The 27,756-nt window shown below is 48.6% G+C and overlaps 1 protein-coding gene and 1 long non-coding RNA gene across 5 annotated transcripts; one reads left to right on the top strand and one right to left on the bottom strand.

The window, feature by feature from the left end:
- Positions 1-264: 264 nt before the first annotated feature.
- Positions 265-22,993, top strand: WNT5B (Wnt family member 5B). 4 transcript variants are annotated; one of them, XR_012921498.1, is made up of 7 exons: positions 265-384; positions 1,558-1,805; positions 7,283-7,575; positions 13,158-13,526; positions 14,560-14,635; positions 19,680-19,904; positions 21,803-22,993. XR_012921498.1 is itself a non-coding variant. In XM_076007806.1 (6 exons), the coding sequence occupies exons 1-6, from the start codon at positions 305-307 to the stop codon at positions 19,700-19,702; spliced, it is 1,089 nt and encodes a 362-aa protein (XP_075863921.1). In that variant the 5' UTR covers positions 265-304; the 3' UTR covers positions 19,703-20,933. The 4 variants fall into 4 exon arrangements, 3 of the variants coding, with proteins under 3 accessions (XP_075863921.1, XP_075863920.1, XP_075863922.1); XM_076007806.1 differs by lacking the exon at positions 21,803-22,993 and having other exon boundaries at positions 19,680-20,933; XM_076007805.1 differs by lacking the exons at positions 19,680-19,904; positions 21,803-22,993 and having other exon boundaries at positions 14,560-16,612.
- Positions 16,635-24,849, bottom strand: LOC105861594 (uncharacterized). The gene is made up of 3 exons (XR_001149615.3): positions 24,536-24,849; positions 18,606-18,716; positions 16,635-18,078 (listed from the first exon to the last, which is right to left on the bottom strand). It is a non-coding gene; the product is annotated as an uncharacterized LOC105861594 (long non-coding RNA).
- Between the last annotated feature and the right edge of the window lie 2,907 nt (positions 24,850-27,756).

Genomic DNA, 27,756 nt, shown 5'->3' with positions numbered 1-27,756 from the left:
TCTGTTGTCTCAGCTCACTGTTTCCCTGGTAATTAGGTCATGTGTAGGGTTCCCACAGTTTGGGGTAGGAGACATGCAAGTGCTAGGGTGAGAAGATAAGCAGTAGGGGATGGAGGCTGGAAAGAGGCGGAATTTCTCAGGCAGCAGAACTTGACTCTAGGTCCCTCCTGTACTTCCCGCCCCTCTCCTAGTTCCCTTATCTGTTGCATTTCCACACTGATCCTCCCTTCCCTTCTGTCTTCTCCAGGGAGCCCGATTCTGGAAGCTGCTAGTCCCAGGGCACTGGGGAGGGCTGAGGCCGACCATGCCCAGCCTGCTGCTGCTGTTCACGGCTGCTCTGCTCTCTGGCTGGGCTCAGCTTCTGACAGAGGCCAGCTCCTGGTGGTGAGTGAGGGGCTCAAGTCCTGCTTTCACAGCCTGAGGCCTCCTTCTGTATTTGAGCTGTGGAGAAAGGGTACCATGTGTCATGACCCTGTCTTATCCATAGGAATGCTAAGGACCTCTTTTATCCCAGGAAAACTAGGACAGCGTGCCCTGCCCTCGCCCCCAGAGGTAAGGGTTCCGTGAGGATAAAGGATCAGCTCAGTTGTGTTTTTCTCTGATCCTGTCCATATTCCCTTTCCCTGGACCTTCCTCCGTCCCTGTGAATTCTTGCTGTTGGGTCAACAAGAATATTGATACCCGGTAGGTTGGATTTTGTGGGTTTTTTGCTGTTTTTGTTGTTTTTTGCTGGCAGGCCCAGGGAGAGTAGAGTTCCTGTATTACAAGTCTGAAGACCAGACAAGGGATTTGCAGGACCGTGTCTAGCTTTCTTCTTGTGTCTTTAAGGCTATTGTCACTGCTAAGTCCATGGCAACGGCAGGCAGTCGCCACCAATGTTGCATGGTCTGTGCTCCACCCACACTTTTACTTAGTTGGCAAATCCACAAGCCTTCTCATCAGAGAAGGCTGTATATGGCTGGTATATGATGAGCAAAAGGGAGACCCCAAACTGATGAAGGGTGGGGTGGAGGGATGTGGAAGTGGAAACATGTAGACTATATTGTGATGTATGTAAACTGGGTCCTGTTTTAAGGCTTGAGGGGAGTTCCATTTAAAGGGACTGATTGCTTTCCAGCACATACCCTGTACTTGGGCTAAACTGAGTCTCTCCTACTCCTTGAGTAGGGCAGTGCTCTCCTGCTGAGCTTTGGCTCTCTTTGCTCCCTGCCCTGCCCCATCTCCTCTGCCTGCCCCCATCCTTAAGACCCGGTCAGATTCTGGCCATTCCCTTATAAAGGCTTCTCCTCAGCTGTAAGAGCTCCCTGCCAGATCTCCATGGATCCAGAAGCGCCCGTCTGCTCTAGGTATCTGGCATCTCGCGTGCCATTTGTAGTCATGCCTCAGTTTCCCTCAGTTTGTCCTTTTAAGGAGGCACTCAGTTTTATTAACTTTCCTTTCTATGTCCGTAGTCCAGGGCCTCGTACCCAGGCTGGGTAAATGTGTCGTGCATGACGCACTGCTGCACACAGGCCGCACTCACCCCGCCTCTTCCCCGTTTCTGCATTGCTGTCCTAGGTCATTAGCTATGAACCCGGTGCAGAGACCTGACATGTTTATCATCGGTGCCCAGCCCGTGTGCAGTCAGCTTCCTGGGCTCTCCCCTGGTCAGAGAAAGCTGTGCCAGTTGTACCAGGAGCACATGGCCTACATAGGGGAGGGGGCCAAGACGGGCATCAAGGAGTGCCAGTACCAGTTTCGGCAGAGGCGGTGGAACTGCAGCACCGTGGACAACACATCTGTCTTTGGCAGAGTCATGCAGATAGGTAAGAGGCCAGGGCAGCCGGGCCTGGCCAAAGGAACTGTGCTCATCTTGCTTGGCAGCAGTGTGCAAGAAGAGAGAGAGGCACACAGGAGGCAGAGTCTGGGAGAACACTTGAACCGCACATCTGAGTGTTCCTCCAGCCTCACCCTGCGGCAGGCTGTTAGTGACTCTGGCGCTGGGCGGGGGCAGAACATCTGAGTTGAGTTAGAGAGGATTAGGAGACCCGCCCACCACCACTGCCTACTGCCTTGTCTCTCTGTGCAACTAGCACCTCCTGTTCAGGTTTTTTCATTTGGCTGGTTGGGGTTGGTTTGTTTGCGTTTTGTTTTAGAGCCTGGGGTAGGGAACCAACAATTGCAGCCCTGGATGTTTGTAGGATTGTTGCCCCTTCTAACTGGACCCTTGAAAGAGAGATAGGAAAGGTTGGGCCAAACTGGTGATAGCTGTCAATAACCCTACCAGCCCCAGCCCTGGCTTTTTCATTTGAAAGGGGATGTGTGTGAAAGAGGAAAAGGGGTAAGACTAAAGACAAAGATGAGAGGGAGAGGGCCCATCTCCCTGGATTCCTGTCCCTTCCCCTCTCCCAAGCTGGCCTGGGATTCTTTGGCTGCCCTATTGCTTAGATGGAGGTGTGATCTGAGGTCTAATTGTTTTAGGTCCTTTTGAAATGCAATCCTCCCCTCCCTGGCAAGAAATTGAGAAATCCGGCCCTATTCTACTGGGTCTTATCTCCAGGGCCATAAAAGGAAGGTGTTAGAACACTGTATTGGTCCTGTCTCTCAGAACCGCTCCCCTGAAAAGGCCACATTCTGGAGTTACCTGAGGGTTTTCCCAAAGAATTCCTTTAGCCTGGCAGGGGGAGTAGGGGAGTTGGAGATTTGGGGTTCTGCCTTTCTCCCCCTCCCACTTACTCCAGACCTCTTTCCCTACCTGCTCTGCCCATACTGAGAGGCAAAGCTGGGGGAAGCACACTTTGAACTTCGGTGCGTCGCTCCCTTTGGTACCAACACAAGGTACGCAGAAGCAATGCTCGTGTGTTCGGTGACAGCCTCTCCCCAGAGAGCAGCTTTCCCCAGAGAGTGGACTTAGGGGCTTACCAGGGTGTATTCACAATGTACTGATTCTTCTCGATTCCTTTGGTATTTGTCCCTTCCTCCTGGAGAAAGTCTCGGTCAGCAGCACTCCCTGCCCAGTGTTTTGGGTGAGGAAACAAGGATGACTCAGGTGTGGAGAGAGGTACCCTCTCATCACCCAAGGTAGCTAATGTTTATGGGGGACCTAATGTATGCCAGACATTGGCTAGACCCTTTTCATGTGTCATTTTGTGCGAGTGAGGCTTTACTTTAGGAAAGAGAGGGGTTGGAAGGAATAGAAGCTCTGCTCAGTTCAGATTTGCACCGTGAAATGACTCATCAAAGCAGGCCATCAAAGAGAGCAGATCTCTCTGCATCCCATTCTGGGTCAGAATGAAGCCCTTCTGTCTGCCTCATTTCCCCCAGTCCTTTTTGCGGCTTCCCTGAGGCGCGATGTGCCTGGACAGCTGTCCTCCCTTTGGCCCTCTGGGCCCTGAGTAACTCCTGGCAAATCCTCTTACTTTTATTTATTTATTTTTTTTGAGAACAGGGTCTTGCTCTGTTTCCCCAGCTAGAGTGCTATTCCTGGGTTCAAGGGATCCTCCTCCCTCAGCCTCCCTAGTAGCTGGACTACAGGCACTTGCACTGTGCCTGGCTAATTGTTTCTATTTTTAGCAGAGATGGGGCTCACTCACTCTTGCTCAGGCTGGTCTCTAACTCCTGATCCTCCCGCCTCTGCCTCCCAGAGGGCTAGGGCTGCAGATGTGAGCCACCTCGCCCTGCCATCTTACTCTTATGTCTGGCTTCCAAAGCTTCCTTTCTTCTTGGAAGCTACTGCAAAGTCTGTCACCAGAGGGCAGCAGAGCAGCCCAGAGCCGCCTCCGGCGTGTCACCCAGCCTCTGCCCAGGGAACAGAGACACCCTCCTGGTAGTTGGGCTGCTATGGAACAGACAGGGCATGATGTCGTTCTGCTGTCTCCTTGTGGGGTGAAGACCCAAGTCTCCTGAGTAGGGAGTAGCTCCATGGCTGCTGGTTTACTAGCCTTTTATCCTGGAGATGGTTTGAGCTTCAACTCTGGACTGTTGTGCACACAGATAAGCCTCCGCCTTGCTTACCCATTGTGAAGCCTGAGCATCTCCTTCTTGCCAGGTCTAGCAGTAGTAATCTGCACTCACAGGCTCACTAGAGGGTCCAAACGCTGGCCTGTGAAGACAGAGCTACTCACACTAGGCGTCTAATGCAGCCCTGACCAGAAGAGGCAGGCGGAGTGACTGCAAGAGATGGCTAATGCACCTGGGGACAAATCCAGGTCCCAAACCAGAGTACACAATGTCTGGTGTATTGTGTTTGGCTGCAGGCACATTGTTTTAAAAGGCAATTCTGAGAGGGCTGGCTCAACTCTGAAAAGCATGTTTGCTAAAGCACGGTGGAAAGAAATCAGACATATGTAGCTTGGAAAGGAGAAGATGTAAAAGGCTTCTTAGCTGTTTTCAAACACTGAAGAGCTGTCAAATGGAAAAGGGATTACTGTGCAACCGCAGCAGGAGGGAGTTACGGGGAGGCATATTTCAGCTTCATCTAAGAAACAACATTCTGGTGATTAGAGTCATTTAAAAAAGATGGAATGTGTTACCTTGAAAACCTAGCCGCTTCTCTGAGGGTGCCAGGGAAGGGATGGTCCCAGGGATGCAGCCTGGCTCTGGGCGGCCACCTCACAGGCTCCGTCCTCTTCCCGGGTGCCCCGTCAGGGTAGAGGCTGCGTTTTAGAAAGACGTGGGGCCCAGCGTTCCTCCCTGAGGGCGCTCGCGGTGCTCACTGTCACAGCCCCGCTGCCCCAGGCCAGACCCTTGGCTCTGACGTGGCTCGGCACTGACATAGATGCCAGTGCTGTTGCCTGGATCACCAGGGTAACTTCCTGCCATCTTTCAGATTTTTCTTGGGCTGTTCCTGTTTCACAACTGACCAGAAGCCGACCACTGGTTAATTGAGGAAAACTGACTCGACCAGTGTGCTCTGTTTACAAACCGCCCTGTGTTGTGCCTAGACAATAGACAAGATGCAGGGCAAGGTAGGAAGTCACTCTAGACCTATCCTGGACTGCAGACTGCTTCCCTCTCCACTGCCAGGGCAGGACTGTGGGTGTCTACCTCTGACGGGAGTCTCCGGAGAGGAGGAAGTAGAGGGCAGAAGGTTCTGCTGGTTTGCTCTCTGAGATGAGGATTGAATCTGTTTCCTGCCAAGAACCACTCTCTTCCCTCCATATCTGAGTCTTTATGAATATTATTTATTATTTATTATAACAGCCTTTTTGAGATATATAATTCACATACCATACAACTCACCATTTTAAAGTGTGTAATTCAGTGGCTTTTAGTACACTCACAGGGCTGTGCAGCCCTCACCACTGTTTAATTCTGGAACGTTCTCACCGCCCCATAGAGAAACGGCATGCCTATTAGCTGTCTCGCTCCACCCCCCAACCTCCAACCCTAGGCAACCGCTAATCTTTCTGTCTGTAAGGACTTGCCTATACTGACATTTCAAATAAATGAGACAATACAATATGTGACCTTGATGACTGGCTCCTTTTACTTAGCATAGTGATTTAAAGGTTCATCCATGTTGTGGCATATATCAGTACTTTATTCCTTTTGTGGTTGAATAATATCCCATTGTATGGATAGTACCACATTTTATTTATCCATTCATCCATTGATGGACAGTTGGGCTGCTTCCACTTTTTTGGCTATCATGAATAATGCTGCAGTGAGCATTCATGAGTAAGTTTTTGTGTGGACATGTTTTCATTTCTGTTGGGCATACAGGCATATCTCAGAGATACTGTGGGCTCGGTCCCAGACCACAGCAACAAAGTGAATCTCACAATCAAGCTAGTTACGTGGATTTTTTGGCTTCCCAGTGCATAGAAAAGTTATGTTGACATTATACCATAGTCTATAAAGTATGTCATAGCATATCTAAAAAATAATATACATACCTTAATTAAAAATACTTTATTGCTAAAAAATGCTGACACAGACACAAAGTGAGCACATGCTGTTGGAAAAATGGCACCGGTAAACATGCTCCACACAGAACTGCACAAACTTCATTTTGTTAAAAAAAAAAAAAAAGCAATATCTGCAAAGCACAATAAAGTAAAGTGCAATAAAACAAGAAGCTGTGCCTATATTTTTAGGAATGGAATTACTGGATCATGTGCTAACTATATTTAACCTTTTGAAGAACTGCCAGACTATTTTCCAAAGCAGCTACACTGTTTAATGTTCCTGCCAACAGTACAGGCAGGTTCCAATTTTTCCATATCTTCACCAATTCACCAACTTATTATTACCTTTTTTTTTTGAGACATGGTCTCACTCTATTGCCCAGGCTGGAGCATAGTGGCATGATGATAGCTCACTGCAGCTCCTGGGCTCTAAAGATCCTCCCACCTCAGGTGTACGCCACCAAGTCTGGCTAATTTTAAAAAAAAATTTTTTAGAGACAGGGTCTCACTATGTTGCCCTGGCTGGTCTTGAACTCCTGGCCTCAAGCGATCCTTCCTCCTCAGACTCCCAAGTAGCTGGAATTACAGGTGTGAGCCATCGCACCTGGCTATTACTTGTCTTTTTGATTATAGTCATCTATAATGGATGCAAAGTGGTATTTTCTTGTGATTTTGGTTTGCATTTCCCTGGTAGCTGAGTATTTCTCATAGACATTTTATTGAAGCAGAACATACATCATATGAGTTTTTAAGTGGTTCACTAAAGTAATAATGAGGAGCGTAGCTGGATTTTCTACTGGAAAATGATCTGGATATCTAGAGGAACTATGCAGATACCATAGATGTGGTCTTGGTGCTCTTGACTTTAGGAGACTGAGTGGATCTTACTGGAGGGAGATAGTTTGGATTCTTCTGGACATTGTCGTTCTAGTTGACTTTCAACTCTTGGACTCTGCTCTATCTAGTTAGATAATGATGACAACCAAAAAAGACAAATGTGTCTTTTTAGCTAATAGGGTGGTGAGAAAGGAATTTTTGCCAGGACACAGAGCCCTGCTATTGATCCCCTGACGTCCCCTGCGTCTCCGGTCAGTCTCACGCGTTGTGTGTCTAAATGCCCACTCTCCCCGCCCCAGGCGGCTGCCTCCTGGGAGTCCACAGGCCCGCAGACCTCTGCAGGGGTGTTGGTGCAGGCCAGGGCTGTGCCATTCGTTTTATTCTGTGCGGTCTCATAGGGTAGAGCTGGGCCAAAAGGCAGAAGCAAAAGCCAGGCGGGTTTCAGCCCTTGAAAATGAGGCTTGACCGCGGCAGTGTCTCGGCAGCCAGGAGGCGGTGGGAGGCGCCAGGGCTGCCCGGGAGGGAGTCGCTGCCTACCTGTCCGCTGTCCTCCGCAGGCAGCCGCGAGACGGCCTTCACCTACGCCGTGAGCGCCGCGGGCGTGGTCAACGCCATCAGCCGCGCGTGCCGCGAGGGCGAGCTGTCCACCTGCGGCTGCAGCCGCGCCGCGCGGCCCCAGGACCTGCCCCGGGACTGGCTGTGGGGCGGCTGCGGGGACAATGTGGAGTACGGCTACCGCTTCGCCAAGGAGTTTGTGGATGCCCGGGAGCGGGAGAAGAACTTTGCCAAGGGATCGGAGGAGCAGGGCAGAGTGCTCATGAACCTGCAGAACAACGAGGCCGGTCGAAGGGTAAGATGGACCTCCCCTCCCCTCCCCTCCCCTCCCCTCCCCTCCCCTCCCCTCCCCTCCCCTCCTGCCCTCCCCTCCCCTCCCCTCCCCTCCCCTCCCCTCCCCTCCCCTCCTGCCCTCCCCTCCCCTCCCCTCCTCTCCCCTCCTCCCCTCCCCCCCTCCCCTCCTCCCTCCCTGCATATGTAAATCAACGGGTAAAGGAAGCCAGTTCATGGGACCCTGAAGATTCTTACCTACAGTTGCTGACCTAGATACTCTTGCTCACATTGAACAAATCCCTTTGAAAATGCCCCATTTCCCAATGGGCATGTGTGATTGTCTTTTTTTTTTTTTTTTTTTTTGAGACAGAATCTCACTGTGTCGGCAGTGGTGTCAGCCTAGCTCACAGCAACCTCAAACTCCTGGGTTCAAGCGATCCTCCTGCCTCAGCTTCCCGAGTAGCTGGGACTACAGGCATGCGCCACCATGGCCTGCTAATTTTTCTGTTTTTAGTTAAAGATGGTCTCGCTCTTGCTCAGGCTGGTCTCTAACTGCTGGGCTTAAACGATTGTCCCACTTCAGCCTCCCAGAGTGGTAGATTATGGGCATGAGCCACCACACCAGGCCTGATTGTCACTTCTTAAACCTTATTTATTACTGCACAGGACACCTGTCTCTATAGGATTTAGATGCACTGTCTGGGTCAGAATTCCAGATATGTAGAGCAGAATTCTTGTCTTGACTGCCCCTCTGTTGCAACTGAAACAGATAAGACGATTGGAAGTTTCAGCCCAGGGTTTATGATTTGTTAAAGACTCAGGTAAAACTAGAACTGACTTTTTTTTTTTTTTTGAGACAGAGTCTCACTTGTTGCCCAGGCTAGAGTGGTGCCATGGCGTCAGCCTAGCTCACAGCAACCTCAAACTCCTGGGCTCAAGTGATCCTCCTGCCTCAGCCTCCCGAGTAGCTGGGACTACAGGCATGCGCCACCATGCCCGGCTAATTTTTTCTATATATATATTAGTTGGCCAATTAATTTCTTTCTATTTATAGTAGAGACGGGGTCTCGCTCTTGCTCAGGCTGGTTTCGAACTCCTGACCTCAAGCAATCCGCCCACCTCGGCCTCCCAGAGTGCTAGGATTATAGGCGTGAGCCACCGCGCCCGGCCTAGAACTGACTTTTAATAGCTGCTATTGTACATATCCAGAAACCCAGCCAAAAACACATTCAGGCATTAATGGCAAGCACATTTCCATGCTTTCCAGTGAAGTCTCACCAATCTTACATAAGATGTGATCATCTTTTAAGCCTTAATGTCAATTGAAACTAAAATATAGGTTTTGAGGTGAGCTTGGTTCATTGTATGCACAGAGCTCACCTGGGCAACAGCTTCAGGTTTCCCTGGAAGGCATGCTGCAGGTGTGTCCTTCTCTGCCTGCACCTTGTCCATGAAGACCCCCCCCCAGCACATGTCTGGCCTCCTCTTTCCTGTGGTCTGCCTCAGCCACAGGGAACTTGGAGGGCCTGTCCCACAGGAGCTCTGCCATTTGCGGTTCAGCATAGTCAGCGATGACAGGGTGAAGGGCAGTGTGGGTACACACCCAGGTTTCCCCTTAGAAAGTTCTGAGGTCTAGGAGGAACTTTCTGCTGGCAAAGGACCTCTCAGGAAACAACACAGATTTCCTTCTTGGAGTGTTGTCCCCACTCAGGTCAGTGTCAGGCCAGCTGGCCCTGGGTGAGCCCAAATTAAAAAATGAGAATGGCAATTTCTCAGAAGTTTAATGTTGGTTCGTTAGTGATTCAGTAACAGGATATGGACATATTTCTAAAAAGGTCATTTTATGTATCAAAATTTTAGAACATTAACTCATGTTTTATAGGAGCACATATCAAAGAAATGTCTTTGGAAATGTTTTTCTTATGAATCGGGGTCTTGGAATATCGGCCCGATAGAGCATGGCACACCGGTGGGAATTTAGCCTCATCCGTCCCGGGACATCAAGTAGACATTAGAGTTGATTCTTTGCCCAGTGTCTTCCTTACGCATCCTCTACCAGGGGTAGCTCTGTTCTGTCAGAAATGGGTGTGTGTAGGGCTGATGTTAGGAGTTCTGGCCATGGCTCTAATCTGTAGTTACTATGGAATAAACCAGGGCAGAGAGACCAGAGCCATCTCAGAGGACACCTCCTCTGAGGCATCTGTGGAGCTGCCCAGTCTTGCAAGCTTTCCTCTCTCTGGGCAGTCCATCTGCCTGAACCTTTGGCTGTCTAACCCTGCGGGGTAGAGAGAGATTAGTGAAAATCTTTATGTCTTGAATGCCCACATTCTATTCATTTTTCAAGATCCTAGTTCAAATACCACCTACTCATTAGCATCTTCCCCATTCCCTATGGCGAGTAGTGCCTCTTGCACCTGAACTTGATTAGAGCATTCTGTGCTTTTCTCAAGCTCTTTCTTACCCTGCTAGTACCTTGTTGGCTGTGGGCTGAGGACAAGGATGGCGCTCTCTACCTCTTTGTGCCAACCCTTGCTGCTTCCTGGAGAGAAGGCCCATGTTGCTCCCAGCAGAGGTCAAATGCACGGAGGTGCTTGCTGGCTCTGCTCTTCCTGTGCTGCCTCGCCCTGGAGGGAGAGGAGCAGACACTTTAGCTCTTCCTCTTCTTCCCTGGCTGTCTTGACCCCTCCTGCTGGCTCCTGGCTTTATGGCCCCCCACAAGGTTTGTTATTTGTGTGGGCCTTATCTAGCAGCCCCTCCCTCTGCCTGGTGCCTGCTGCACACCTTCCCTCTTCCTTGCAGCCATAGAGCCCATGCCTCTTCTCTCCTGCAGCCCTTTATCTCTCTCTCACTTTGCCTCCGTCTGCTCCAGGTTGGGAATTCCTGTCCCTCTATTTTTCATCTCCTCTCCAAGGAACAGGCCTGGGCCATCAATCACCATCTGAGCCCAAAGGTACTGGACTGCTGCCTGCTCACACCTACACAAAAGCTCTTCAGAAAGCACTGAATGGCGGTGGGGCTGGAAATGCCCTGGGCTAGTGTTTCAAAGCACCAGATTTGAAAAAAAAAAATAGATGATCTAGGATCTGCCATCTTGGCCATAGAGTAAGTCTTGGGCATACTTTGCTTGAAGTTTCTCTTGGCTTTTAAGAGTTTCTAGTAGCTCCATTTTAGACACTGGTAAAACCAGTGGATTGATACTGTTTTGTCACTTAAGAGTTTCTGAGGATTTTCCAGATAAAAGCCTGGTGCCTAATCCCGGGGACATTCCTGTCAGTAACCAAGCCCAACAAACCATTAGACAGAAGTGGAAGAGGAACTTAAGAGAGGGCTTTGCCAGGGGGCGAGATGTAGAGCTAAAACAGTTTTTAAAGCATTTTATTGCTTTTTGAGTTAGCAAGATGGGCCAAAAATTGGGATTTTCCCTCTCCTCTACAAAAAGAGCTTATATATATTATCAATAGTAATATATGAAAAAATAGAGATATTACGCTTTCTACAATGTCTTCAAAGTAGAGGAAGGATGGAATGGGTGTCTGAACCATGAGCACAGTGACAGGTTCCTCCTTTTGGATTTGTTTTCCTAAAATTCTTGTCTTTGCCCCATGGAGTCTTGCTCTGAGTCCTCCCCAAATCTCCCTATTTGCTCCCAGGAGATGCTTATCTTGTGCCCTGAGTCACTAAGCAGGAAGGTACACAGTTTTAATGCTTCACTCTCTGCACTAAGGACCATTTCCAGAGGAATGTCAGACCAGCTCAGACCTGAGGATTTGGGCCAGAAGGGTAATTGCAGGTCCTGTCTTTGAAGTGCCTGTTAGAATAGGGTGCTAGTTCCTTTGGCCTCAGGCCTGGAGCGACCAGGCCAAGTGCTGGTGCCTTTAACCTTGGGGAGGAGCCTTCTTCCTTCTCTGTCCTAAGCCACTTTTAAGCCCCAAGATGTGCAGAATTGATAGTCACTCTGACTCCCTCCTGGGTGGCCTTAAAAATCAGTGAGCCTCTCTGGAGCTTCAATTTGTCTATCATAAAATAGCAGGAATAATTCTACACCAGGAAAAAACTCAGGAAGCATTTTGACAGTAGTCATATGAGCTGATGATGGTTATACTGTTTCCTGCACCTGCAGTGGTCTCTGCCCAATACTGAATAAAAACACAATCTGGGTACTCTTGAAAAGAAATCTAAAAGAAACCCTTGAAAACTGAGTCCTGACGCAGCTGGTGACAACAGCTGTGGTATAAGAAAATGTTGTGCAGCAGGCTTGCATCTTTATCCTACCATCTGCACTGCTGGGCCTGCTGCCAGGGTTCTTTGCCACAACGCAGCAGTTCGCTGTCCCTGAAAAGCACTTTGTGAGCAGCTTCCTGGTCTACTCCTGCTTTTCCGTTTTGATTTGGGATAGCCCAAGTTCAAATCCACCCCACATTGTTATGGTTCTGTGACTTCTGGGGTAGACTTGTTTCCAGGAGACTTGCCCTGCAGGTAGGCCTGCCACCTTGCTGTTCCACTGCACACGGCCTCCCCTTCTTCCTCCACACCAGCCTCCACACCAGGGCAGCGTGTAGGGGCAACTGGGGTGAAAGAAAGTGGTCTTGCTTACAAATGTGATGATTATGGTAAAGCTCTTGATGACTCTAGTTAGTGAGTGAATGGTAACATGGGAAAAGGGACCATTTAACTTTTAGGGCATAGGTCCCCAACTTTTTGTCACCAGGAACTGGTTTCATGGAAGACAATTTTTCTGTGGACTGGTGCGGGGTGGGGGGGTGGTTTCGAGATGATTCAAGCGCATCACATTTATGTGCAGTCGGACCTCTCTGCTAATGACAATCTGTATCTGCAGCCGCTCCCCAGCACTGGCATCACTGCCTCAGCTCCCCCTCAGACCATCAGGCGTTAGAGTCCCATAAGGAGCCGCAACCCAGACCCCCGAATGCGTAGTTTACAGTAGGGTTCGAGCTCCTATGAGAATCTAATCTTGCTGCTGATCCGACAGGAGGCGGAGCTTATGTGGCGATGGAGCGATGGGGAGCGGCTGTAAATACAGATGAAGCTTGGGCCACTCACCTCCCACTGTGTAGCCAGGTTCCAAACAGGCCACAGACTAGTACCAGTCCTCAGCCCAGGGGTTGGGGACCGCAGCCTTATGGGATTGACAGACCCAGGGTGAGCTTTGGGCTAAGCACGGTCATGCCAGCAGTTTCTGTGATAGCCTTGTGATACAACTGGATTCTTTTTTCTGAGTTGTGCTCCATATTATGCAAAACCTGGACACATTTTGTTATTTTTTATTTATTTGTTTGAAACTTTGATCAAGATGGAAATATCTTTCTTTTCTGACTGTGAAAATGCCACATTTATTGCAACAGAGGTTGAGGACTGAGACGTGAATAAAATAGAAAAGGAAAGTGATTCAAATGCCACCCTCACAGCTGATAAAGAAGGTGCACATTGGCCTCTCCAGCCTTCTCTGCGTTGCTCCTTTTACCTGCTTTCAGTCTGAGGGTCCCCAGGAGATCTGTACACGCATGTGACAAGCACTCTGCCCCCTCCGCACTGTGGCCCTCTCCCTTCAGGGACCCTCCTTACCCCTCCTTTCTCCTTCCACAGGCTGTGTATAAGATGGCAGACGTGGCCTGCAAGTGCCACGGCGTCTCAGGCTCCTGCAGCCTCAAGACCTGCTGGCTCCAGCTGGCTGAGTTCCGCAAGGTGGGGGACCAGCTGAAGGAGAAGTACGACAGCGCGGCCGCCATGCGCGTCACCCGCAAAGGCAAGCTGGAGCTGGTCAACAGCCGCTTCAACCAGCCCACGCCAGAGGACCTGGTCTACGTGGACCCCAGCCCCGACTACTGTCTTCGCAACGAGAGCACAGGCTCGCTGGGCACCCAGGGCCGCCTGTGCAACAAGACGTCCGAGGGCATGGACGGCTGCGAACTCATGTGCTGCGGCCGCGGCTACGACCAGTTCAAGAGTGTCCAGGTAGAGCGCTGCCACTGCAAGTTCCACTGGTGCTGCTTTGTCAAGTGCAAGAAGTGCACCGAGATTGTCGACCAGTATGTCTGTAAATAGCCAGGGGCCACTCCCCTGGCCCTCTCCTCCGCTCTGCCTCACAAAAGTCTATATTATATAAATCTATATAAGCCTATTATATATTTGTATAAATGAATGGATGGATGCTAAATAATTAAAAGGTGAAAATGGAAAGGAAAATCTTATTTAAGAGATGCTGGAGATCTTTGAGGACTGGACTTTGCTGGTTCCTTACTCCCAGGGCTTGTTCTTTCCCTCTAGTGAGGACTCCCAGGACGTAGGGATTTGGAAATATTTGCTATCTGTCTACCATGGCCTTGGAAGAGAGGTTGTGGTTAGCTGGAGGAAATGATTTTGCCTGGAAGTCTGGAGTCTCTGTCGGTTGGATGACTGCTTGTGACCCCAGCCACTAGGCCAGCAGGCCCTGTGGAAGGAAGGTGGCGAGAACTCAGGTTCAACCTTGATGTCTCCAGGGTCTTGCCCAGAATATAGACTGGTGCGGTAGGAGCCCAGGGCTTTCCTGCTCTTTCATGCATGTGTGGAACCCAGTCACCAGGATGGCTTCTCCCCGCGTGGGTGGAGAGGTCCCATGTTGTCTCCCACCTGCCAGCACACAGGGACCTGCACCTCCCTGGACTCCTGGGCCTGTCTTTCCAGTGAGAATTCTTCCTCTTCCGCAGCTCACTAGCTCCTGCCGCAAGGTCCCTGCGCGGAGAGCGAGGGGCCGTCGTGGAAAGACGTGAGCTGTCGGGAAAGACATGAGCTGAGTGTGTGTGCCTGGGCTGCGGGGACGCCGCCTGCCCACACGCAGGGAGAGGAAGCTCGCCTGCTGCTGCTGTCACTCTCCCGCCAAGGGCTTCCCGAACCCCAGGACGGGTGCAGGCCAGGCCTGCCGTGCTCTCTTCATCTCTGCCCCAGGTGTTAGTTTCTCTCTGACATTAAACACCCTTCACAGAGGTTTCTCTCCCTTTCGTTATTTCAGCACATGATCGTCTTTCACGGGCCTCCTTTGATTTTTGACCTGATCTTTAGAAGCCCGCTGCATGACGTGGAAGCAGGTGAGGAAACTGAGTCTCCTCAGGGCTCTGGTGTGGCGATTGGAGAGGGACAGGAGGATACTGTGAGAATTAAGTAAGGTAATGCATTTAAGTGCTCTCCCCCAGGGCTGGTGCAAAGTTAAACACTCAATAAATGGTAAATTAATATTACTACTATTAATAATGAACAAAAGAATTCAGAGATTTATGTTGAAACCTCACACTTACCCTCCCCCTTTCCTTCTTCCATTTTACAGCCAACCAAGTTGGCTGGTTAACCCTGGTTTGTTCCCAGGGTCCCTGGGGAAGCACAGATGACGGGGATGTTCTTTGCAGACTTCTCTACGTTGCTCTCTGCGGTTTTGGACTCCAGTGTCTGGGCCAGGAGAGAGTAAGGCAGAGTTGGGGGTGCAGGAGGGAGGTGTTACTCCCCGAAGACGGGGAAGGAGTTATGAAGACAGACATGGGGCCAGGCTGCACTGCAGTGACCAGCCTGCAGGGGAGCTGGTAACTACATAAAGACATCAGTTTTACTCTAGAAAACTTTATCTCTGTGGAAATAATGAAACTAATGAGTTAGGTTGGGTTGTGACGACCAAATAGCATTGTGAAACTGTTTAAAATAGCTTCTGCCTGAAGGTGTCGTGGCCATATATACTACTTGTGTCTTTAGTACCTAGAGAAGAGCCTTCTGACTTAACAATGAGGAACCTCAGACTTATGGTTATTTTACCAGTAATGAGTCCACAGTTACTCAGCTTCCTGTGGTTGACATTTTCAAGGTAACTTTTCATGACAGAAACTGATTGAAGTTAATTGTTCTACAAAAGATGAAAACCATGTCCTTGGCTTATTATTAATACCTGTCATTTAACCATCTTTACCATATTTAACCATAACTAAGCAGTCACACAGATCAACCAAAATAGTGGGGATTTGAAACACTGGCTGACACGTTCTTCCTGATGTCACTGTTCTAGCGGTCTGGAGAGTTCCTTTGTATCAGGTGCTCAAAGTATTTAAGAGCTAAATCTAATCCATCCTTAGGAACCTCCAGAAATTAGTTGAGAGTGACTTGTTCACAATCCCTAAAAGTCACTTCCATGTTCGCGAAGGGAAATGGGTAATCCATTGCATCGAGGTATAGCTGCAGAGTCGTGGCAAGGGGGGGTAATCAGGGTTCTCTTCCTGCTGTGGGAGCAGGCCCTATGTTCAATACCAGTGTGAGTGTTGCATCTACTGACCGACTTTCAAAATAGGTTGGGATGAAGTTACTGTCACATGCTTGGTGAATCTGACTCATTGGCAGCTGTCTGTGAAGTGGCTGGCGATGCTGTAGGAATACAGCTGGACAATGTGGAGGCCACCCTGGAAAAACATGAGCTTCAGCTCAGAACCATAGAATGTTGGAGTGGGAAGGGAATGAGACCTTCAGTGAATCCCAGACCTTAGTGGGCTTGTCAAAATGCAGAGTCCTAGGTCTCTAACACCATAACTTTGTATTCACTTGGTCTGGGACCCTAGGGGGTCCTATGATGGTGGTCCAAAGACTACACTGGACTACAGACATCAAGAGCTAGCCGAGATCTGCAGGGAGACAGGAAAACTGGTCCTAATTCCCAGTGCTCTCTTGGCAGCCCTAGATAGGGTTCCTAATACCTGAAACTTGGCACAATCACCCAGTACTCTGACCAAAAGATCATTGCATTCAGTGTAGTGCCTGGACCAAGCAGTCGTAGGCATCCCAGGGAAACTTGCCGAGGAGAGAAAGAACATTCTGGCACAGAGCAGGGCTGACTTGCCCTGGCTGTTCCACCTCCCTCCGCCCAGTACTGGCAGGGCTGCTGATCCGACTCCTATGTGAATATAAAGCAGGATTTGTTTAGCTATCTGCCATCACTTTGTCCTCAAGACAAGATTAGGAGAAAGGTATGCCTGCCTGCTTCCCTTTAAAGGCAGGATGGACAGGGCAGGTCCCATTCATAATAGCATCCTGGACAAAGTCTCTCCAGAACTTGGGTTTCAAGTCCTAACTTGGAGAGCCAATTTTATTTTAAAGCCAAAAGGAACATACACTGTTTCAAGTGATCCTGGGCCCAGAGTGCATCTTCAGGACTTGGGACTTGCGCTCTGCCTGTTGGTTCAGCCAGCTCCTTGGTTGGTGCTTGATTTGAAAGTTATGTCTTTCATATATGTACTTAACTTCCAGAGGCCTTTTTAGTAGAAGTTTCATAAAGGAATTTTCAAAATCTGTTTTGTTCCCTGCTATGTCTCACAGTACCTAAAACAGAGCCTAGCATGGAAAAAGCACTCAGTAAATATTTGCTGAGTGAATGAATGATAATTCTTGCTGAACAGATGAGGAAACTAAGGCATAATGAAATTAACTGCCCAGTCCACCATGTAGTCTATTCTCTTAAAATTAGAAGTAACAGAAATCAATTTGAGCCAGATTTGAAGGAGAGGCTATTATAAGGGTTCATAGGAATCCTATAGGCTCCCGGGTCTTTAGGAACTGACCTGGATACTTCTGCTCTCCCTTCTCCTCCTCTCTCTTCTCTGAGGTCTCCTCTGTCCTCCCCCCTCCAGCTTCCTCTCCTCATGCTGGGGAACAGCAGCGGACGGCATGTGAGTTAGGTTACAGTTCCAGCTATAGGCAGTGACTCTGAATCTCTCCTAGTCCTTGTTCCAAACTCCAGGGAGGGTTCCAAGTTCAGGGCTCTCTCCACCATCCTGTGACTTGGCGTGGTTCAAGTCAGTGAAGCAGAGGGGTTTAAGATAAGAATTCATGAGGGTGGGAGGAGATACTTAGGTTTTCATTAATTTCTCTGGGGATGGTTAGATCTAGAGAACATGTAATCCGATTCGTGTAAATGGCGACCCTTAAGTATTTACTCTGGAAATTCCCATGAGAAGTCTTTACCTGTGAGAATGCATAATTATGGGACAAGTCCTGGGGCTTTTCTAAAATAAGTAAAAACCTGAGCCCACTAGTGTGAAGAAGGAGGCTACTCCTCCATAAATATTATAACTTAAAGGATGGGACAAACACCCATTCATCTACCTGGTAGGGCTCAGGGAGCAAAGTTGCTAAGAAGCAGAGGACTAGACTAGATTCAGTGACGGTGCCTCACTGTCATTCCAGCCTACAGAAACAGTATTTTTTCATGCTGAGCTGTATATGAAGGCCAGTCATTGCTGTGCATGATTTAAAGCCATTTTCCCTTTGACAGGATAACTCTGCAGGATGTATTGCGTCCTTCATACTTTTTCCTAGTCTTCAAGGTCTGAGTGTGCCAAAAAGGGATATCTGAGAGGGATGAAGATTGCTAAGATTTGTCTGTAAGTCTTCCGCAGTTCTTGAGGGCAACACAGTAAGCATTTAGAAACTGACTTGTGCCCTGTGGCTAGGCTTCTTCTGTCCTTGATTTGAGGCACAAGCCACACTGCTCTCCAGTCTCACGCTGTGGACAGGAAAGACATGTTTGTGAAGCAGGACATGATACCACCCCCACGTGCACAGTGCTGTGCTTCCTTCCTCATTTTATTTATTTATTTATCTATCTATTTATTTATTTATTTTTGAGACAGAGTCTCACTCTGTTGTCCGGGCTAGAGTGCCGTGGCATCAGCCTAGCTCACAGCAACCTCAAACTCCTGGGCTCAAGCGATCCTCCTGCCTCAGCCTCCCAAGTAGCTGGGAATATAGGCATGCGCCACCATGCCCGGCTAATTTTTTCTATATATTTTTAGTTGGCCAATTAATTTCTTTTTATTTTTAGTACAGACAAGGTCTCACTCTTGCTCAGGCTGGTTACAAACTCCTGACCTTGAGTGATCTGCCTGCCTCGGCATCCCAGAGTGCTAGGATTACAGGCGTGAACCACCATGCCCGGCCTCATTTTATTTTCTAACTTGAAAAAAAAGTTTTTTTAATGGACCTAACAGAGAACATGGCCCCAGGTCAGAGAAGACCCAGCCTAATACTCACTCTGGACTAGTCTGCACTTCTGCCTCTGGCCACACAGTGTCACTGTCTTTGCAGTTCTGGCCAAATGGCTCTGCGGTTCACGCCTTGGTTCAAAAGCTGGGCAGTGGGGTCCTTGTGGATTGATAGCAGAGAACAGAATTTGGACAGCAGCAAAGCTAAGTTCTAGATTTTTCATTTGGATAGACTTGGGAAGAATTAGGTCAGTGTTATTTTACTTATTTTTATAAGACTGAGTGAGGAGGGTAACACAGTTAGGAAGGAAACCGTGAGGGGAATGCCTAGTCCTGCTGGGCTGGAGCCCCAAGACTGTGACAACCCCAGCAGCGCACTTCCAGGGAAGGGCTGTGTAAGAGATACCTGCTTAGCCATGGATAGGGTTGTTCCCTGCTCCTAAGTCGTTTCTGGGCAGTCAAATACTTTGCATGCTTGAAGGTTATCATAGGGAAGTGAGTAATAATTATAGCTACCATTTTATGGAGTTCCTGCTGTATACCAGCTGCTTTACAGATACACCTGTAATTCTCTCAGGACCTCTGCAACATAGGTATTATTGTCCAGGTGTTTCACGTGGGAAAACTAAGACTCAGAGAAGTTAAGTAACATCCTTTGCCTCACACGGCTAATAATTGATGCTGACTCCAGAGCTCTTTCTGAGCCCTCAGTGGATTTTGGGTAAAGAATAGTCTCCTGAAATAAGAGGCATCCATTTCCTTCCACATTTCAAGGTATGTACAATAATCTTGCTCATCTTGACACCAGGAATTCTGAATGAGACAAATGCATAGGGAAATGTCATCTGATAGGGGCCCACGGCAGAGGGAACTTGGGGATCCCAAACTCAGAGGAAAATCATGGAAAACATGTATGTTGACGTAGATACTAAAGCAAAGAGAAAACTGGTAGAATGCTGAGCTCGGGCATTACCTGCCTGGGACAGTGGGTAAACCATATTCAGCAGAAAACACAGAGCCACCTCGTGGGGGCTTTATTTGATACGAGGGCCTCGGCATTCTCTATTGCACACTTGCTCTGAATCTACACAAAGGGCAACTATGTGTCTACTGCCTTTCACAGGTATTAGGAGTCAGAGGTTTTGAAAACGAGTGAAGTGATTTTTAAAACTCAAAAGCACTTGGAACATGTTTGATCTTCAGTGAACAGGGCCGTGAACTGAGCGTCTGAACTCCCATCTCGAATCTGCCCTTCCAGCCTCTCTGCCTCCAAGCCAGGACTTCACTCTCCATCATAAATACAAAATTTCTGTCACAAGGAAAAGGGACAACCTCAAACACTTCTGAAGTAAGTGCCCTATTTTCAGCCGCTCAAAGGCCCCATCCCTAAACTCAGTGTGGCCTTGATGCCCTGGTGGTGCCATCACACCAGGCACAGCACTGAATTTGCATCTTGCCCTGCAACGAGGAGACTCACTGAGAGAGGCGCTGCGGGGACAGAGGAAGGAAGTGGAGGCGGGTCTTGGGATTCCCAGTCTTGCCCTGCTTACTAGTGTACCCACTGCAGGTGCCAGGGCGGGGACAGCAGCTCCTGTCCACCCGACTCAGCTTTCGCCTGGGGCTGCTGGGTTCAGGGCAAAGTGTGTGTGTGTGTGTGTGTAGGTCTTAGATGAGAGAGGTAGAATGAGCAACTCTTGGGACTTCTTCCCCATCCTCCATCCACTCAGAGAGAAGTGAGCCCAGGCCAGGCGCGGTGGATCATGCCTGTAACCTAGCACTCTGGGAGGCTAAGGAGGTCAGGAGTTTGAGACCAGCCTGAGCTAGAGCCAGACCCTGTCTCTACTAAAATAGAAATTATCTGGACATCTAAAAATATATATAGAAAAAATTAGGTGGGCATGGTGGCACATGCCTGTAGTCCCAGCTACTCGGGAGGCTGAGGTAGGAGTATCGGCTGAGCCCAGGAGTTTGAGGTTGCTGTGAGCTAGGCTGATGCCACAGCACTCTACCCAGGACAACACAGTGAGACTCTGTCTCAAAAAAAAAAAAAAAAAAAGCCAGGCGCGGTGGCTCACGCCTGTAATCCTAGCACTCTGGGAGGCCGAGGCGGGCGGATTGCTTGAGGTCAGGAGTTCGAAACCAGCCTGGGCAAGAGCGAGACCCCGTCTCTACTATAAATAGAAACAAATTAATTGGCCAACTAATATATATATAGAAAAAAATTAGCTGGGCATGGTGGTGCATGCCTGTAGTCCCAGCTACTCAGGAGGCTGAGGCAGGAGGATCGTTTGAGCCCAGGAGTTTGAGGTTGCTGTGAGTTAGGCTGACGCCATGGCACTCACTCTAGCTTGGGCAACAAAGTGAGACTCTGTCTCAAAAAAAAAAAAAAACAAAAAAAAACCAGAGAGAAGTGAGCCCAGGTCAAAAGGAGACGATATTCATGTTTTAGGAGAGCAAGGTTGAAATGGACTGGCAACAGAGCTTGGGTCACAGCTGGCTACTTTGGGTCTGAGTGTGCAGTGCCGCCCTAATGTGTGCAGGTGGAGAGGATGGTGGTTTTTCTCCTTGTGGCACTGAGGGCAAGGAGGGTGTTCGTGCATCCCGAGCACCGTTTCCTAATAGCTTGCCCACCATCTGGCTGAATTAAAATCACCTGGGGAGATTTAAAAATTCAGACTCCATAGCACAGTCATAGCATTGTTAAAAAAAAAAAAAAAATTCAGACTCCTGAGGTCCAGTCCTAAAGAATCTGATTGAGTGAAGCTGGGGTGGAGTCTGGGGATCTGTGTTTTAAAAAGATGCCTTGCCAGCTGGGCGCAGTGGCTCACGCCTGTAATCCTAGCACTCTGGGAGGCTGAGGCGGGCAGATTGTTTGAGCTCAGGAGTTCGAGACCAGCCTGAGCAAGAGCGAGACTCCGTCTCTGCTAAAAAAAATAGAAAGAAATTGGCTGGACAACTAAAACTATATAGAAAAAATTAGGTGGGCGCATGTCTGTAGTCCCAGCTACTCAGGAGGCTGAGGCAGGAGGATCGCCTGAGCCCAGGAGTTTGAGGTTGCTGTGAGCTAGGCTGATGCCACGGCACTCTAGCCCGGGGAACAGAGTGAGACTCTGTCTCTTAAAAAATAAAATACTGGACCTGGGAGAGGGAATGGTAAACGGTCTTAGATTAGCATCAACAGAGTCTGCCCCCAAACCCTACTACATGATAAAATTTGTGGACTTAACTTCCTGGATCTATTTCCAGTGTCCACTGTGGTCAGCTGGACTAGCATTAAGTGATCAGATGAAGACGGGGATTTCTCACGAGGCAAACCCACATCCTAGGCTTGGCCTGAGTCTTTGACCTGGCTTCTCCAGCTCTGGAGAGATGCGCACGGAAACAGTATGCACCAAAAGCAGCAGCATAAACCAGATCACGAGAGATCACACAGCTCACAGGTCTGGACAGACCTGAAGGACAGTATCTCAAGAGAAGCCTCTGAATGTTGCTGGTTCCCACGCAGGCCTGAGCAGGGACAAGCCAACCACTGCACAGTTGCACATACTCCTCTGGCTCTGCCCCAGACAGACTGGCAGACGCCAACTGGGGCTTCATGTTCTCGCTTATGCAAGTCCCTTGGGGCTGCCTTCAGCAGGCCTGAACTTGGGAACTCGGACTTGGGCACTGAACTGAAAACTCACCCAAATAAAAACCTGGTTTTTCTGTAAAGTCAACATGACTTTTTGATGGGCACAGTGATTTAGCTTTTTAATCCCAGGGTCAAGAGACCAGAATTCTAGCCTTGGCTCTGTTGTTGATTTGTTCATGAGCCTTGGAGGAAACTTCCAGGCTTTCAGGCTTTAGTTTTCTCCCCAGCTCCTGGTGCTGATGTCAAGAGCTCTACCCACCCCTCAGGGGTGTTGTGAAGCTTAGCTGCCACAGGAGAGGAGAAGGCACCTTGACACATGGAGATGACCCCATTCTTGCATTCATTATTGTTTCAATTCTGCTATGGACTGTCCTGAACTGACTGGGTAACCACTGACTAGTTCCTTGTTTTCTAAGCCCCAAATTGCTTTTTTCCAACAAAGTAATGAAAAACACTTTCTCTGCCAAACGTTTTTTGTGGGGACAGATAACAAAAAGACCCAAAGTGGAAATAAAGTGTGGCTTTCTCATGAGAGAGTGGCTATTTGTTACCGGGGCAGGTAACTGAGAGTATAGATTTCATTCCCCAGAGAAGTTTAATAAAATAAGAACATTTAGATGTTTTTAGGATAATTTTGTAGAGTCTAGAGCCAGGGGGGGAAAAAGTATTCTCTGGAGGTGCCCTTAGCTATGGGCCTCTGCTGTTAGGGACTAACCAGCCTCTCAACAGTAGCAGCCAGGGCACAGGATTTGGGACCTCCCCAACCAACTAGTTAACTGATGTCAGGTAGTTTCCTTAGCAGTAAAACAGGGATAATACTATTTAATTCAAATAAAATAATGGATATGAAAGCCTTTTGTAAAATATTAGCTTTTTAAAAATTGAAGTAGCAGTGTGGCTACATTGCGCTTGTCTTGTGTTGACTGAAGCCACCCACAGTGCCAGGGGGCTCACCTTGATGATCTGGCCTTCTACTCAGTAAATCCAGCATTCTTCCTTGTGTTCACCTTGGTTTTTCCTGAGAAGGCCCTTAACCAAAAATAAGCATTCCACCCCCTCCACCCCCCACCCCGGCTGTTTACCATTGTTTCACTGGAACAGAGACCTTAGGAACCTCAAAAGGGCAAAGCAACGGAGGGAGGGAGCAGGCCTGCTGACCACTGGAGGTGTGGCAGGCTAGGCTCTGAGAGGGCTCTGGGGATTGGTTCTGCCCCCACGGGGCCTCCCCCAGCCCCAAGCTCTTTCTCCTTACTGGCCTCCCCAGCGCCACAGCCCTTCCTCCATTCACAGAGGGTCTGTGTCCAGGGGAGAAGATTCCCAGGATCTCAGGTTAGAAGTTGGAAGGCATCTCCTGAGGGCTGCATGTTTCCACAGGGTGGGGTTTCAGTTATCTCTGTTCAGTTCTTGATTTTAGAGACACAAGTGGTTCTTTTGGGCTGTCCTGAATAACCAAGATCACACAGGCCCCTGTTTATCTGAGGAAACGCCTTCCTGTTCTAAACAATTGACTTACAAATTCTCTTTCTGAGAACAATACCCATTCATCAATTGGGGACATTCTGTGATTTCCCTTTGGGCAGTCACAGTTCTCTGGACAGAGAGGAGGGTAGGGTTTCACACCTGCAAAATGGGCCTGTGCCTGTCCCAATGTTTGCCAGGAACACTCAGCAGGCAGAGGTGCCTGGACCAAACCTGTCCCAACAAACACACCTGTGCACATGACTGTCACATGTACTGCCAATGTGCCTCCTAACATTCACCCTGAGCTAAAGCATATTGGGTAACTCTGTCCTCAACTAAGGTCACAGTAACACACCTCAGATATTGCCCAGGCCAAAAAAATGTTAAGAAAAAAATTCGCTCCCAGCTAGAACACTTATCTTTGTCTCTGTGTAGAGAAATTGTTTGGAAATGAAAACATGGAGGCTCTCTCGTCCCTCAAACTTGTGGAGTTTTAGGCAGAATCCAATTAAACTTCTGTGGGGCCTAAAGGTTATATAATCAGGGTGGGGACAATTTTAAAAATTACAAATAGAAAATTATGAACTGGGCCTTAAAGGCAAGGAGAGGCCTGAAGCTTAAGGTTCATTCACTTCATGGAAAATCCAACTCTGGTTCTGGGGAAAGAATCTAGAAGATTCCATGTAAACACAACCATACAGAGCATTAAATTACTTCTCTAAAAGACTCCTACTTCTGGCCTTACAGAATTCTGGATTTTCCCTCACCATGTGGTCATTTGGTTCAAAACCCTCGGGGGTACAAATGCGTCCTTGAGGGTCTCCACACAGCACCGCGCCAGCCTCCGCCCGGCGTCAGCCTCCGCCCGGCCTGGCGCGGTCGCCTACCTCGGGCCAGCCGCCCACAGCGCGCGGCGGGCCGCAGCTCCTCACAGCCGCCACTTCCGCGCGAGTCGCGTCCAGGCCCCGCCCAGTGCCTGTCCTCCCGGGCCTGGAAGGGGCGTCACAGGCGGGGCCTGGAGGTCCGGGCCGGGGCGGAGCAGGGCCCCCGGCCGCGCCCAGGCCGGAAGTCGTTGACCGACCGGGAAGAGCTGACAGAGCAAGAGGCTGGCTGGACAGGACGGCCTTCCGGTCTCCGCCCAGTCTCCTGCCCCACACCTGCGCGGGACCGCCCTCGCTTAGTGACGCGGAGCGAGGGGGTCAGGTGTCAGGTGTGCGCCTCTCTCCTCCCGGGAAGGGGACAGTGTTCTACTTTGAGGGCACAGCTTGATGCTGGAGGCTTGAAAGAGGGGCAGTTGGGACTGCTCCACAGTCCTCAACAACAAACAGTGATCACGTTTTGTTTTTTCTCTCGGTCTTAATTTTTAATTCACAACGCCTAAATCATGGTATTTTGTGCAGGCCATTTTTGTTTTAATTTTAGAGATGGGGTCTCACTATGTTGCCCAGGCTAGTCTCCAACTCCTGGCCTCAAGTGACGATCCTCCCAAAGTGCTGGGATGACAGGCATGAGAGCCACCATACCTGGTCACTTTGTGCAGACCTTTGTGTTTTGGTAGCAGAGATAAGGAGAGAATACTGGAAGTGGCCAACCGTATCCCTGCCTGTACAAGCTAGGGGAGGAAGACTAAAGAAAAGGATGAACAGGATGTGCATGTAAAACATTTAAAGAACACAGAAAAAGCACATTCTAAATATTCCACACGCTTACATTTGTATTTATCTCTGTGTCTTTAGGTATTGGGAGTCATGAGTTCACACTGATAGTCTCCACCTCCAATCTGATACCATGAGTCCATTTTTGTTACCTCCCTTCCCTTCTCTGACAATAAGAACCCGGCTTCATAGGGAGTTTTTAAGGAGGTGAAGAAAATGAAAAATAAGGCCGGGCGTGGTGGCTCACGCCTGTACTCCCAGCACTCTGGGAGGTGGAGGCAGGCGGACTGCTCAAGGTCAGGAGTTCGAAACTAGCCCGAGCAAGAGCGAGATCCTGTCTCTCCTATAAATAGAAAGAAATTAATTGGCCAAGTTCTATCGGGCATGGTGGTGCGTGCCTGGGAGCTACTTGGGAGGCTGAGGCAGTAGGATTGCTTGAGCCCAGGAGTTTGAGGTTGCTGTGAGCTAGGCTGACCCCACCGCACTCACTCTAGCCTAAGCAACAAAGTGAGACTCTGTCTCAAAAAAAAAAAATGAAAAAGAAGCAGTAGGTTACCACAGTCCAGCCCCAGCCAGCCCCACTGTCGTTGCCTCCCAGGGCAAAGGGTCGGTGGGCAGAGGTGGTCTAAGAGACCCACTTGGAACCAGAAGGCTCCCCAGGGTGAAAGAAATCCCAAAAGTGTCAGTGCTTGGGGCAGATGTAGGATACCCTAAAAATACACAGCAGGGCAAAGTCAAGGGTGCTTCCGGCTGTCAATCTAACCTGAGACCCAGGAATCTGAGGTATGATTTGAGTTAGGATGGTATAGGATTAATTTTGATATTTGGGGGAAATGGGAAGGTAGGAGAGAAACGACAGAAGAGAAAGCAGGAAATGTATCACCACTTAAAAACATTAATATTGATAAAGTTGACTGCATTTAAAATTAAAAATTTCCATGTGACAGAAAAACCTAAGACAAATTAAAATATAAGAAATAAACTGGGAAAATATTTGTGACACATACCATGACAAAGAGTTAATTTTCTTCACATGCAAAGTACACTTAAAAGTCAATAATATCATCATCAGCCCAAAAGGAAAATGGCAAAGGACTTTTAAAAAGCTGTCAGAAATATGCATGACTGAAAAGGTGCTTGGCCTCATTTATGATAAAATAAATGTAAATTCAAACTATAAGAGGTATTATTTTCTATTAGATAAGTAAAGATTAAAAATTTCCATAAACTACTGCATGAGAGAAGATGTGGAGAAATACTCCACATCTACCAGGAGTAAAAACTGGTACCATTTCTTTGGAAAAATCTATCAAAATAAAAAATGCACATATCCTTTGATCTAGTAAGCCCTCTTCTACAAAGTTATCCTATAGGTGTGCTCACACATGTGCACAAGGATGTGTCCACAAGAAACTTTCTGCAGCATCGTTTGGGGAGCAAAGTGTGAAAGAACTTAAATGCTTGTCAGTGGGGAGAGGAACATTAAACATGATTATTACGTAAACTGAAAAATCACACAAAATGACATTATACACTGTTTATAGATGTCTATATGTATGCATGCGAAACATAAACAATTCCTGAAAGGATATGACACATTTATGATAGTACTCTCTTCTGGAGTGGGAGGAAGGAAACAGGGCTGGCCACAAAGCCACAGAATATTTCAACTTCATCTATAACATTTTACTGCTTTTATGTAAAAAAGAAAGAAGGAAGGAAAGAAAGAAAGAAAGAAAGAAAGAAAGAAAGAAAGAAAGAAAGAAAGAAAGAAAGAAAGAAAGAAAAAGAAAGAAAGAAAGGACTAAATGTCCTTATAAACTCTGGATGTTAGGAACTTCATCTATTATTACACTCTTACTTTTCTGTATTTTTCCAAAAAGCAGGATAGAGACAAATGAGTATAAGGTGGTATCTTTCGCGTAAAAGAAAGACACCCCGTGCGTGTTTGTGTGTAAACTGTCCCTGAAAAGACAGTCAAGGTGACAGTGGTCGACTGCTGTGAGGGGGAGCAGAGAGGTGGTGGTGGGGAGGCGGAATTTTCATTGCTCATTCCTCTGTTGATATATATTAATATATAGCCATTGGAATGTACTACTTGAAATTAATAATTTTAAACGACAAACAAAAAACATTCCTGAAGAGCCCGCTGTGCCTCCAGGGGAAGGTCAGGGGGAAGAAAGGGCTTCTTTTCCTTGCTGCAGCCTTTGCCTGAGGCGAGTGGATAAATCCTGACTGATGTCGGGATGAGAGGAGAGAGAGACCCCAAGGTCCGCCCGGGGAGCAGTGCTGTGGGGCTGGCAGCCGTCAGCAGCTGTGAACACACCAATTCTGCAGCGGACAGGCAGGAAGAAACACTGAGAAGTGTCCAGTATGGCTGCGTAAGTCTATTTTAGGGTGATGAGAAAGAGAAGGAAGCCTCCGGGCCAGGCAGCCTTTCAGTTTGCTGTCCT

This window comes from Microcebus murinus, chromosome 10 (assembly GCF_040939455.1).
Source record: "Microcebus murinus isolate Inina chromosome 10, M.murinus_Inina_mat1.0, whole genome shotgun sequence".
In the NCBI taxonomy this organism is placed as follows: domain Eukaryota; kingdom Metazoa; phylum Chordata; class Mammalia; order Primates; family Cheirogaleidae; genus Microcebus; species Microcebus murinus.
This window is presented reverse-complemented; position numbering and strand designations above follow the sequence as displayed.

Excerpts from the sequence above, each read along its gene's own strand:
- WNT5B (XM_076007805.1), top strand. The coding sequence starts at position 305 with ATGCCCAGCCTGCTGCTGCTGTTCACGGCTGCTCTGCTCTCTGGCTGG. Across the intron at positions 1,806-7,282 it reads TGGCAGAGTCATGCAGATAG|GCAGCCGCGAGACGGCCTTC; the intron begins GTAAGAGGCCAG and ends TGTCCTCCGCAG. Across the intron at positions 13,527-14,559 it reads ACCAGTTCAAGAGTGTCCAG|CACATGATCGTCTTTCACGG; the intron begins GTAGAGCGCTGC and ends TCGTTATTTCAG.